The sequence below is a fragment of the Thermobia domestica genome, chromosome 16 (genome assembly GCF_964235325.1).
Source record: "Thermobia domestica chromosome 16, izTheDome1.hap1.1, whole genome shotgun sequence".
NCBI classification, from domain to species: domain Eukaryota; kingdom Metazoa; phylum Arthropoda; class Insecta; order Zygentoma; family Lepismatidae; genus Thermobia; species Thermobia domestica.
The window spans coordinates 132,370,226-132,384,984 of NC_137469.1; the positions used below are offsets into that span (position 1 = coordinate 132,370,226).

At 35.1% G+C, this 14,759-nt stretch overlaps 1 protein-coding gene across 3 annotated transcripts in view; it reads right to left on the reverse strand.

Moving 5' to 3' along the window:
* The window catches only part of Klp31E (kinesin-like protein 31E), a 272,051-nt gene that overhangs the window by 48,116 nt on the left and 209,176 nt on the right, over positions 1-14,759 (reverse strand). For all 3 annotated transcript variants that reach the window (XM_081743115.1, XM_081743114.1, XM_081743116.1), the window contains exon 20: positions 3,510-3,656. In XM_081743115.1, coding sequence (XP_081599241.1) covers positions 3,510-3,656 — 147 coding nt within the window. The remainder of the gene's footprint in view (positions 1-3,509; positions 3,657-14,759) is intronic.

Genomic DNA, 14,759 nt, shown 5'->3' on the forward strand with positions numbered 1-14,759 from the left:
CAATAAATACTACTTGCTTTGATGTGCTGATTGCTGATTTATCTGCTGACATTTCAGTAGCGTCATATGAGTATATTTACTACAAGAACTAAGTATTATTTTAAAATTGTTATTTTATATAATCAAACTGAAAACAACATCATTTTATGCAGGTACATTTCTGTCGGAACGCTTCATCTTCTGCTTTCTTTAGAAGAAAACCCTTCTCTTGATTTTTTAAAAAATGTTTGCAAATATAGATAAATAGAAATCAGTGTCATAAAATAGGGTGGATGTTTGATTTCTTAGCAGACTCTGGCGAAGTTAAAAGCAAGATAATGCATTTCACATTATGTACATTAAAAGTTTGTACAGAATTTGATGAATGAGACTGGTTTTAGATTTAACGTTCCTATCGGCCAGAGGCTATTATGAAACCTAAACTTACAACTTAATGTGGGATGCGAACCACATGAGCTTTTACCTGAATTTCTATTAGGGTTTAATCAAATTGGACAGTCACTTTAAAATTTTAAGGTGAGTGTCTGTACAGTCACTTTAAATGCAAATAGATTGCATTTTTTTTTTTTAAAACGAAGCGAACACATTAATTCAGACGAATTTAAGAGGTGAAAGACAAAAACTGAATTATTGTTCAGAGAATAATTCCTGTGTTTTATAACTCTTTTTCACTTATTGTTGAGATACATGTATTTACACCTTAATAATATATTTCCATTCATAAAAATCTCTTAGCAATAAACGAAAAACAAATATCATATGAAGCCCTGGTGGCTGAGTGGTAGGGAGCGCTCAACTCTGATGCATCGAATCATTGGTTCGAGCCCAGCTCCAGTTACGTGGGCTTTATGGAGAACATTATGGTGGGTCTTGAGGTGGATTTTCTCGGGGTTCTGTTGTTTCCTCCCACTTCCTCTCCACCATTATCATTCGTCTCATCATCACCATCTTCCTTGGCCTTGCTGCATAATCGTGGAACGTTAAGCTATATATGTATATTAAAAATACTCATAGGAACGCACAGATTTATGGCTAACATTCATTCAATTTGATTTTAGATAATGTTTAACGTTCATCTCTTGAAATCAAATGAAATAAAATACGTGAATTTTGCATTCTACGCTTATGCCGGCTAGGTTAAAGGAGACTGATGATGAGAAAACCCACACACACGGCATTTATCCACCACGGCATTTGTTCAGCAGGCGCAAGCTAGAATCGAACCAAGGACCCCATGCACCGGAGGTGAATACTCTACCACTGACCCACCGCGGCCCGTCCATCTATTGAATTTGACCGAATTATTGTCAATTCCTGCTACTCGTTAAAAATATATTGAGAAAATAGAAGAAATGTGCTGCCATCTATTGACGATGGGTACTCCTCTACATTCGCCTTAACTTTAAATCGAACCGGGTCTTCCTCGTGGAAGAAGCGTACATTAACCAGTGAGGCACGACAGAGCTCTTGATATATATGTCACAATTTTTAGGAGACAGAATGACAGTATATGGCATCATGTATAGCTCAATATGGCAGAGATTCCATTGTAAATCCTAAGCAGCTTGATAAAATATGATGAATAGATTCACGAGAAATTTAATAATCTCGGAAGTGACACGAATACATACCATTACATAAAGTTCACGGGGTACGCTAAACATTACCAGCTACAACGATGTTAAAACGAAAGCAAATAAATGCCGGGGGTAGGAATTTAAAGAGTCAGGCAAGATAATTCCAAAATTATGCAATTTAACGGATCGAAAAAACACTTGTGCAAGTCTAAAAGAATTTTATTGTGTTTTGAATACGCCTGAGAAACGGGTGGTATGTCTTTTTGTTTTAATAATACATACTTAAAGTATAGTGTATCTACTCATAATTTTTTTGTCCCTAATTAGACTTAGACACCTGTCATACAAGTCACGAAAATTAAGTGATTCAAAAATGTTGCTTAAGGCTTTTTCTTAGCTCCCTCCGTTCCCCCAACTTCCCTAAACTACACAGTCAATAACTTAAATACAATGAAAGATTATTATATATATATATATATATATATATATATATGCAAAATGCTATTATATGAACGAATAATTATTTTTAAGACCTTCGGTATAGTATGTAAATTTCTGTGCTCAATATTTATGACGTCATAAACTGAGAATCCAAATTGCTGATCTATATGTAAAGAATTGGAAAGTTTATTTAATAGCATTTCGTAGACACTAATTATAACTCACACTCTACATTTTTGGTACTTTTTATCGTCTTTAGTACAACGATATCATGTATTTACTTCTTTCATTATTATTATTTTTTTAATATTCAGAGCAAAAGTGCTTTTTTTATCTGGAACTAGTTACGTAAAGGAAGAAGAAATGTTATTTAAAAAAATGTCATGAATAATCTTGATTTTATGAATGTTTTGTATTGCTGTCGTTAGGTAAAAGTGTTTGTTGATTCATCGTTAGGACAGTAATCCGGTTACCAAGGCAACAGTTCCGTTGTCATGTACTTGTTTATCTGTAATAATTATTAAAATATAATTTAATAAGATGTCATATAATCTAGAAGTGTATTGAATTGCTGTAAAGCAATTATTAATAATTTTGAAATATAGTGCATTTAAGTGAATTTACTCCTATCAGAATAAATTTTAAAATTTGTTTTAAGTCAGAATATTTTTGCATTGGTATATAACTAAGGACGTCCCATGAATTTCTACTCAAAAAATTTGTCTATAAACACTGAACTTTTAACATTTTCAGCTTCCCTTACGCAACAGTCTTAAATTGTATCCTACCATGTGGAGACGATAAAATATTAAAATTTCTAGTTAAAAGAAAAAGATATTAATACTTCACGAATTTGTCATCTCAACCTTTTCTATATTTCAAATATTTCTTCCTTTGAGTGGTAAGGCACGAAAAAGGGTCTGACTTTGTAAGTCCAGTATTACGGAAAAATTCTAATTATATAGAGAGGTCGGAGGGAACTTCCGAATATATCAGTACTATATATTTCGCAACAAATAGATGGAACATTAAATTGCATTAATTACTGTTAGGATTTACATAGAAGCATACACACACACACACACACACAATTTTCGATATACATGATACTGGCTTATAACTGCTTGGTGATGTTGCTTCATCAGACTGGTTAAACTGTAGCTGCTTTGATGCACTTTCAACATAATGAAATGAATGAATAAGCATATTAATAAATTGAAGTGTTTCTCCGAAAAAAACGGGAAATTCACAGCATCACACAAGAACATACATAAAAATAGTAAACATTCATGGCTACACAAACACACGACACACAAAAGTTGGCTGTTTCTAGATTCAAATTATTTATTAATTATATTGCTATTTAATACACCCACTATTAATATTTACGTATAAGATAAACCTGTATAATATCAGATTGTATCAATGTGGGAACGCGTTGATTATAGCAATTAGTTCATGCAAGCATGCGTGGTTACCAATCCCACTTACATTGATCCATGTTTATTGGTTAGATTAGCTGCCCCTACATTAATATTTTTTCTCCCAGTTCGAGGGGAAGTGATGTCCTGTCGATCGTACGTTTTACGGCCAATGACGGGGGAAGGACGCATATCATTAGGTTTGCTAACCATGTTTCTGTAAAGTAAGAAAACTTCATGAGTTTCATAAGCTTAAACTACATAGACTAACCAGTCTAGACTATAAAAATCAAAAATATGCTGAACAGTGAAGTAATGTAACTTTGATAAATACTTACCTTACTTACGCTATACCTAATGTAACAGGGCTATTCATAATTTTGTAGAGGAAAAAATACTTCCAATCGTGAACTACGTAATAAATAAATAAATATGATAACAATTACAAATGTAGTACTTCAAGTTTTTGTGACAGAAATTGCTCATGCATTGTCTTGATTGGAAGTTGGGAAGTACTACTACAAAAATGGCTTTGGAATAAATGCATAGGTTGTAATGAAGGTAGACAATGAAAAATTCAAGGATTGCATCCACCTTATATCATTTTTTCTTGGAATTTTTAAAGGGTAGCCTCTACTATACACTTACTTGCCAATGGAAAAACTAACCTCAACAAACATCAGAAATATCTTACTGGGGAGGATTCGTGAACCACATTACTATTTTACAGGGTTTTTTTTACTTCAATTCACATTGACAACATAGGAAGAACGGGACTGGTAAAATGTTCTATGTATTTAACTACCAGAAAATTGTGTGCAAAAACGTAAGTTTCTCACGTTGGCTAACGTACAATCCAGAATTATTAACGATAACGAACCGATAAGCATAAATGGATTCTATTAGGTTTCGATTTCGAATTTTCCCGAGAAAAAAAAAAAAAATGGGCGTGGAACATAATTAGATTTTCTGATAAAAAACGATTCCGGACTTGGTGCCGCGACCAAATCACTTCCAGACCCGGAATCAAGTTTCTAACAAAAATTCTTCAGCTGATTCTCTCAAGTTATTATTTAACACTTGCTCAAAATCGTTTCCAGTTTGTAACGATCTTTAGCTAACGATGTTTGGATATATAGATGCTGAAATGTATCCCGGTTCTCTTCCTTAAATACATAGAATTAAGAGCTACTTAGGTTTCGGGACCGGAACCTAAATATTTTCGGTTTCGTTGCCATTAACAATCTTGGTATATTTTCCAGAAACTCTGCAACCATATTATCACGACTGTGATATTGATGAAATGTAAATGGCAAGAAGGTCTGAGATGAAACTAAATATTGTATCATTCAAGTGGATACACTGTGCATTTATGAGATTCATATAAATTAATTCCCTGACGATACCCTCACTTCGGGCTATGGCCGGCCAGATAGCTTTAGTTGGGCAATGTGTGGTCAGCATTGGCTCCCATTGACATTATTTTTGCCTTTCTAGATAGGAATCACTATTTCTTAATGTAAGCAGTTTCCAAGTTGTTTCAATATGGGCCAACACCAAACGTTTGAGCTGAAAGTTTATGTACACAGGAAGTTTAGTTATTCAATTTTTGTAGGCCGGCGCAGGGAAGCGGGAAAAATTTAAACTGATGTAAAATGCACGAATAAATATTAGGAAAAACAAAATAGTAATGTTTAATGATGGAAATACATATACAAAGTATGGTTTTAACAATGACATTAACTATAGCACTTACATGTCCTTTTACTTCTTGCAGACGATCCCGGCGGGAACTTATGTGGTTCGGATTCCACATTAATAAGTAGGTCCCGTCTATATAGTCTTGCTGCTGAAAGGGACGTTAAACTCAATATCAACTCAACTCAATTGTTGCAGACGATATCGGAAAGATGTGTTTCATGTCAGAGTTTGAAGTAGGAACTTACTGGAATGCTCAGTATATCAGGTAGCGAAGAATGAGTTAATTATTTCTTCTTCAACATTTTGTTTCAGTTCAGAAGAGATGTCCTACAGAAAGACATCGCAAACATTGAGCCCAATGTATCTCAGAGAACATGAAATGTTACCATTGTTTTGCAAGTTTTCATAGCGAATGCACGTTCCGTACCACTCCGATGTTCCAGTATTAATAAACGGGAAAGTGTTTTCAATAATGTCTCATTGATCTCGAACAAATGTCAGCCCTACAGTGTTGCTAACCCTACGTTCAAAATTTCCTGTTTCTCTGCGCTACCCTTTATATAATACAGAGTAAGTTACGTAACTTATGAAAGAGTTTGAATATTTTATGGAATTATGAATAACCCTAGACTATTTACCTTCGACCATTTCTCACGCTAGACCTGCTATTTTTCACAGTTACAGCAGGCCAACGTTCACTTTATGTACATCATGCGAATGATATCTATGGTAAGTGAATCATTTTTTAAAAAGCTCTCTTTTCGTCATGAAGATTGTAAGACATGAACCTTCAGTTTAAGATGGGATTCGAACCATATATACGCCCTCTCAAATTTAAATCTGGGACTACGTGCAAGAAATCACGTGTGATAATTACACCGCTATTTGGGGGTCACTAAATGAATGTTTCATCAGGTTATATCTTCGTAAACTCTAAATCTAGCAAAGTGTTTAAACTGCTTATCAATAAAATTAATAAAATTAATTCAATCTTCAGACAAAGCAAAACCACGCTCAGGAATTCTATCTATCATTTTACTTACAGATTTCTGTAATTCCTGAATTTTCTTTAAGCTTCCAAGCTTTGGACTCTTCCCTGGAGTCGAAGTCACGGAGGTTGAAAACAGGAAGAAAAAGAACAGAAACATCAAGGAATAACAAAGGAACGGACTTACGAAGGGAAAAGCTGTGTTGTACGGAAACACGTTGTCAAGTACGTCAGTGATCAACACATGAAGATATGCAAGCTAAAATATGGCCTTTCTTGTTCCTTGTTGGAAGGTTGCCAACTCATGTTATTACTTTTATTGTTATGCCAATGCTGAGAAAAGTTTTTAATTACTACCTCCCATTCGTCACTCAGACATCCCTTGTCTATTTTTTTTAAATGAACAAATACATTTTCAGAAACCAGTCTCTCTACTTCATATCTAGCTCCAAATAAAATCTTTGAATCTTCTACCCTGTGTTGCGTTAGGAGGAGATAATTACAAAATTTTCACATTATTGGCATGACAATAAAAATAACAACATTGGTTGGCAACTTTTCAACAAGGAACAAGAAAGGCGCTCAAATTGTCTCCGCCATATTTGAATTTGCATCATCTTTATCTGGAAATTACTGACGTACTTGACAACATGTTTCCGTACAACACAGATCTTCCTTTGGTAGACCCGCTTCATTTTTATTCCTTGATGTTTTTTATTCTTTTTCTTTCTGTTTTTAACCTCCGTGACCAAGACTCCAGAGGAGAGTCGAAAGCTTGGAAGCTTAAAGATGACTCAGGAATTACAGAAATCTGTAAGTACAATGAATTCTATCTTTGTCATTTATATCATTAGTTTATTACTTCTCATAATTCTACAGTGCAGACTTTAACTAAGGATAACCAAATAATGGGTTAATTCATAAATTAGAAGGAAATGAGAATATCCCGAAAATGCACACACCGTATTGATCCACCGCGGCTCTTCAATTTGCGTTTTACACGACTAATTGTAGAACACAACAGGGTCGTTCTGAAATCAAAGGGAAATTCCAGTCACATGATTCTTTTCTTCCGTTTAAATAATTATATTTTATTTTCAACAATGTGTTGCAGGTAAATAAGCACAACATATTTTGGGAGCAGAATTATTTCTTAAATATCAAATTTACTTTTATTTTAAGTGACCAAAGAAAATACAATCGTCATTTCTATGGAATATATCCAATCATATTACACAAAGGAATGTTACTCAACTATTGTGTCTTCCAATTTTTCAAATAGCATTATTATTTCAGCAATAGACTAATGTCATCATCAGACTATACTCAAAAACTAACAAAATTATTAAACAACTTGTTTACATCTTCCTGTGTAATGACTACTAATCAGCAAACTTTCTATACTCTTGCAATTTGGAACAATGTAGCTCTTTCAAATTGGAATACAAACCGGCAATTTACTTTCATTTTTATTTACTTATTTATTTAGGTCTCCCTGTAATGCACTTAAAAATAAATAGATTAGGAAATAACAACGGAACTTCTCTAAAATAGCACACTACCATACTTTTAAAAATACATTAATTTTCATAACATTGTAATAACGCTATGCTTTTCAGTTTACATCATAGAGTTACTATATCATATTTAAGTGTTTATTATTTTTTGTTGACTCTGTTTAAAGAAAAATAACGATATGCATTTTTTCGTAACATGATCTATGAACTGTGGAAATTGTTGAAGACTATATATTTGAATAAAATTATTAGTAACAGAATTCCACTGTTTATCTCATGTCAGGATTTAAAATTAGATTTCTAAGGTAACAGACCTACTAGGGTGTTTGGTTGAAAATATACAGGGTATATTTCCTCTACTTCTCCAAAATATCGATGTACTCATAGTGGCCGTTTTTCTTTCCCAACTCAAGAATTAGTTTCAAATGACTGTCAATATCTTCAGTCAACGAAACCAAGTTGTAGGCTCATGGGGTGAATTGTTGAAGTGGTAGTTTCTATGTTAGTATGTCAAAAAGCAATGTAAGAATTAGACGAAAGGAATGCATTAGAGATACGAGGGATGGCGACTCAGCATATTTAAGGAACGTCTAAGCATTTAAGTACTTCAAACAAATTAAGAATATAAATATTTTGAATAACTTCACTCATAGAAATCCCTTAAATCTGTAAGCTGCTGTGGATAAAGTGTTTAAAGACAACATATTTCTCTTATGAGCTGCTGTTACCTGATTCTGTGATATTAATTTTAGGGTTCAGATGTGTAGTTGTATATATAAATGTAAGTAATAGTTATAGATGAATTACACTGTTCAACAACGAAAATGTAAATTGAACAAAATCAGCTAATTCTTATTGATTTTGTGGTGCTGATCACGAATTTGAAAGTTATTTCCGAATATTAGCTGTACTTTTCGTTTTACAGGAATGTCTAATAATAACGCTTTAAAAATAAATATATTCGCTTCGTTTGGGGTAAAATGTTACACTGATCCGGCAACACTGGAGAAACTTTATGAACGCTTGGTTTCATTGTGTTCCTTATCTCAGTAGTGTTCTGCTATTGTTAGAAAAGACAGGTTTAGTGCAGTTAGCAGCGTTTTGGGTGTGACGTTTGTGTAGTGCAGGACATAAAAATACAACTACAAGTACGCAAAAATACTGGTATTTCGAATGTATATTTTTAAATAGTTGTCGGAACTATTTCAAGTGACATTTTGAGGATTTCAATAAACAAAAATGCCGCGAAATTGTGTAAACAATGCGGATAGCTTCTGCTATGTGTGTGGGGAAGTGACATTTTCCTCACAAAAGCAGACTATAACACCACTAATAAGAAAAGCCTATCAATATTACTTTGGTTGTAAAATTGGAGACCAAGATAAATCTTGGGCACCCCACATTGTGTGTAACACTTGTGCCAGCAATCTAAGAAATTGGATTAATGTGAAGGGGCGCTCAATGCCTTTTGCAGTGCCCATGATTTGGAGGGAGCCAAGCGACCACATCAGAGACTGTTATTTTTGTATGGTTCCTTCCGTCAAGAAGGGAATTTCCACGAAGAAGAAGCGGGCCTTGATCTATCCTAACATTCCTTCTGCAATGCGCCCTGTTCCACATGGAGAAGGACTACCAGTTCCTGACCCGCCTAAAGAATACGATCTTTTTTCTGATGATGATCAAGAAGTTGAAGCTCCTGAATCAAGTACTTCGAAGGACCCTACGTTTGTTGTAGAAGAACCTCCACGTGAACCACATAGACTTACTCAAGAGGAACTAAGTGATCTAATCAGAGACTTGGACCTCTCGAAAAGCAAAGCCGAAATTTTAGCGTCACGCTTAAAGCAATGGAATTTATTGCAGGAAAAAGTAAATATTTCAGTGTATCGGAATAGGGAGAAGATGTTCACTTCATTTTTTACTATGGAAGACACACTTGTGGCATGTACAGATGTAAATGGTCTCATGAGGACACTTAAAATTAATTACGAACCTACGGAGTGGAGGCTCTTTATAGATTCGTCCAAGGTGAGTTTAAAGGCAGTGCTTTTACATATTGGAAATGAACTTCCTTCAATTCCTATAGGTTACGCAGTTCATATTAAGGAATCTTATGAAAACTTGAAACGTTTACTTCAAGCCATTAAATATTACGATTTTCAGTGGCTCATTTGTGGTGACCTTAAAGTAATAGCACTGTTGCTAGGTATGCAGTTAGGGTATACAAAGTATTGTTGCTTTATATGTGAATGGGACAGTAGAGATCGTGGATCTCATTACCGCAAAAGTGATTGGGGTAGCAGAGAAACTCTTCAGCCGGGAGTAAAAAATGTGCAGCATGAACCACTGGTAGATCGTAACCGAATTTTGCTTCCCCCTCTACATATTAAATTAGGTCTTATGAAAAGTTTTGTTAAGAGCATGAACCAAGAGGATGAGGCCTATAAAGTACCTAAGAGGACAATTCCCTCGATTAAGTGATGCCAAAGTTAAAGAGGGTGTTTTCATAGGGCCACAGATTAGGCAACTATTCAAAGATCACAAGTTCGACGAAATTCTCCAAGGTGAGGAGAAAGCTGCGTGGGAAAGCTTGAAGAGTGTTTGTTCACAGTTCTTGGGAAGACACCGAGCAATAAATTACAAACAACTGGTAGCAAAGTTGTTATTGTGCTACGAAAATCTTGGTTGCAATATGTCTCTGAAACTCCACTTTCTTCATTCACATCTAGAATTCTTTCCCGAAGATTGTGGAGCAGTAAGTGACGAACATGGTGAGCGTTTCCATCAAGATATTGCAGCCATGGAGAAGAGATATGAGGGAAAGTAGAGTTCTAACATATTGGCCGACTACTGTTGGACTATTGCAAGGGATGATCCAGATGTAACCTACAAAAGGCAAGCCAAGCGAAGACGCTCAAAATAAAATAAACATAATCCTGTACAAGGGATCACTTGAAACTTTTGTCTGCATTGCAGTGTAGTTCTTGCACAAAAAGGTATTTGTACATATTTTTCATGTTTTGATGTTAATACTGATTTTTATTACGGAATTGTTAATGTTTAACTTGACCACGGTTACTTTATTTTCTGTATCACTGTGAAACCGGTATTTGCGCAATTTTAAAAAAGGAATTACAAGGGTATAGAAAGCTATAGGTTAGGGTACTTCTTAACTCCCCAGCTTATCATATCACAGTGAAATAGATAAAAAAAAAGTGAAATGTAGGTTTTTACAAGGATTTTGCTTAAATGTTCTATAAATATTAATACATTTGTATATATACAGCTACTGTTGTACAAGGGCGTTTTTTTTCACAACCTGAGCTACAAAAATTCTTCTATTATCATTTCCTTTCATATTATGCTTAAATGAAGGTAAAAATCGCAATTTCAAAGAATTTACATACTTTCGATCAAAATTTGTTGAACAGTGTTATCAGTGTTTATAGTAGAGGTCAATGTGTACAGGATTAGGTTGTGTGATATATAGTTGTACACGGTAAGACATAGAAAGAGTTGTACATGGTAAGAGCCAGTAAATAAATGATGACATACGTATAAGATATACAGTGTGTATATATACAGTGTGTATATCAGTAAAGATAGAGTTGAGAAAGGAACAAATTAGTAACAAGCTGAAATTGGTATGCAAGTAGGAGAACGTGTCAGGAATAACATACTAAAAGTCCCCTAAAATTCCACTGTAACTTTTCCTACAATTTTGAAACACTGACCGCCAATTGAAGAGGACGACATGGAATTTACGGAAATGGTCACCCTTTACATTTATTCCTCTATTCACCGTTCTAATTATCATAAAGCCATGGATCATATATGGTTGGAAAGCTTGAAAGAGAGAAAATCTAAGTAAACAACATATATGCCCATCGTCTTAAATTTCTAGAAGAGGAAGAAGAAAGCAGCTTTTTCTTTATTAGAAAAAGGTATATTTTCAGAAATCATGGGAAGTTTGCAACACTGACAGTTATTGCACATCAACAAAACAACACCAGCAGATTTCCTTGATATTTATCTCAAACATAGCCAACAATGAAACAAATTGGTACAATACTAGCTGAGAAAAAAATGATAACCAATATTACTTTCTAACCTCTCTGTGCAAAAGTGCATAAGCTGGCATTCACTTTCACGGCTCTAGTCACCTTCTGTTATTACATAGGACCAAGAGTTATATATCATTGCAAATCTTAAGAAACATAAATTCGAACGAGGTAACACATACTAATCAAGCTCAATCTATGGAAGAAACGCAAAACCCAAAATTTCGGGATACAATGTGATTTTCATATAAATCGTTTAAAATTTGCAACATTGACAATTATCGTATGTTAACAAAACTCCACCACAATTTTCAGTATTATAATTATTAATTTACTTTAAAAATGGCGTACATTTTTCCCAATGGAGTAAGTTTTAATGACACATGGTTTTACAACACGTAAATACAGCACAAACATTATTTATTGACAGTATTAGAAAGTAGCAGAAATTGGTAGTCTCCTATTCATAGGAAAATCGGAATTCACACACTTAAAATCACTCTCAACTACAATAGTCATTTGAATGTAATTTTGATTTTAAATGTCTTGTTTATAACTAGAATGCAATTTTCCTACTAGCATTCTTCAAATCAAACATAATGTTTACGTTAGACGTTAGTATGCACTTTAAGAATATTTTTGTAACTAGTCCATTCAGACTTATTTTATTAGAAATCAATGAGATAATCAATCATTGTCATTTCTTTTATCTCCATGGTCTTCATCATTTAGTTGTGTATTCATACATCCAATTCCTAGACACTGACATAAATTAGAGCACACAATTCCTACTTTCCGACAACCACACATACGATCACAGTAATTTTTACGAGTACAGTTACAGGATATTAAATATATGACATTACACGGAACGGGTTCCTTGGTCATTCTTGGTGGTACAAGAATACCTTTTAATATTTTCCGTCCCTATTCAGTCGCTCGCGTATCATTGAGCAATACCTCCGCTCAAAGAACTTACACTATCAAAGAACGAATGGAAGATAACACTTTCAACGTACACACACAAAGGTTTCCTATTTAATCATTGAAGATATAAGACACCTTCGTGTTCTGAATATCCAAACTCAAATCCATCTTCTGTACGGTGTAACATGCATGATACACAAGTGGTTGAAGACACAAGCTTACCCGAACTGGAATGGATTCGTGCAGCAAATGACAAGCAACAACAGTAACTACCAAACATCTCAAGTAGTGATTTTACCTTTCATCAATCTTGAGCCAACAAGCATGGATATTATATACTCGGCGCTTATATATATTCATATATATGTATGTATGTATATATATATATATATAAAAAAGCTTAGTCACGTTTGATCAACCTTTGTACGCTAAAGTATGTAAGTTTTACGTTCCACGGTTATGCCAGTTAGGCTAAAGGAGACGGTGATGATGAGAGATGGTTGAAATGGTGGAATGAAGAAAGTGGGAGGAAACGGGAGAACTCCGAGAAAACCCACGAGCACGGTGTTTTTCCACACGACGCGAGCTGGGATCGAACCAGGGACCCCAAACGCTTTACCACTGAGCCACCGCGCCAATGAGTATGTGACATTGTAGCAGCATGTACAAATTCTGGTGAATTACCGTCGGTGGTTGTTAGACTTAGAGTTTTCCACTCATTAATGTCATTTATGAGAGCAGTTGCATTTCTAACAAAAGGTAGTGGCATTGAAGAACTTTGGTCTTGTGTGTATGGACTTTAGTAACTCCATTCTACAGATATCAGTTCATTCTTATGGTCGTGCTTTGCGAGATCATTTTTTAACACAGTTAGTAATTGCAATATAAATACTTAATGAATTAGACGCCACTGAGGAGTTTTTGCGTCAATTCCGAGATATCTGTATTCCTCTAATGGCTGAAGAAAATATCGATGCTGATGTTGTTTAACACTCATATAATCAAGATTGCAAATGACCTGAAGTTATTTATGGACGCTGTTGCAGAAAAAAATCCGTACCTCTAAGTTATTTGCCTTGTACTTTCACCTTGTAGAAATTATGTCTTTTCATTCGTGCCGAAAGAACTGGCGACTGAAATCTTCATCTTCACTGCATACGAGAAATGTTACCATACTTCCATGCAACTGGGCATCTCTTGTATGCCAAAATGAAATGAAATCTTGAGTTTTACGTCCCACGGTTATGCCGGTTAGGCTAAAGGAGACGGTGATTATGAGAAATGAATGAAATGGTGGAATGAAGAAAGTGGGAGGAAACGGGAGAACCTCGAGAAAACCCACGCACACAGTGTTTGTCCAGCACAAAGTTCACTTGGCGGGAGCAGGGTTTGAACCTGGGACACCATGCACCAGAGGTGAACGCTCTACCACTAGCCACCGCGGCCCTCTTGTATGCCAAATACGCACGTGTGTACTTACAAGAAATGCTGCAGTTGGAGAATGAAATGGGTCCTCATGAGTTCCAGCTATCTGCACGAGACGGTTACTTCATTATTCGCAGGAAAGATATATTTTGGAGTAGTATATGGTCTGATATGACGATTAAGCACGTTTTAATGAGAGCAATGAAGAGCAGTGATGGACTGACCTATGGGAGAAACATGACTGAAAAGGTAATATCTAGGTGGGTATCATGTATACCAGCAGCGTGCCACTAATGTTTTGAAAAATTAAGCAAAGATACGCATGAAATTCATACTGGTCAGTATGTGGAACTGTACCAAAGCAATCAATCGCATGATATATCACATGTAGAGAAACTCTTGCGTTGGTTTTGCTAGCAATCTCCATTCCCTTCATATCCGGATCTCGCGTCACTAAGAACTGGCATGGTAGGTAATGAAATGGTCAACTGTGATAAAGCTAAGGAAATCGGATTAACTACTTTGGAAGGAATGTTTGGACAGACTTTTGGAACTGTGAAACTTAAAAAGATAAAGTCACCCCACTAACCGCAAATGCACAATGTAGTATATCCGTGATGATGTACTGGCTATAAACACCATGCAAATCTTCAATCGAATCATATGCGTAGTGAAGTCTGAAGAAGAACACCGATAGTGTT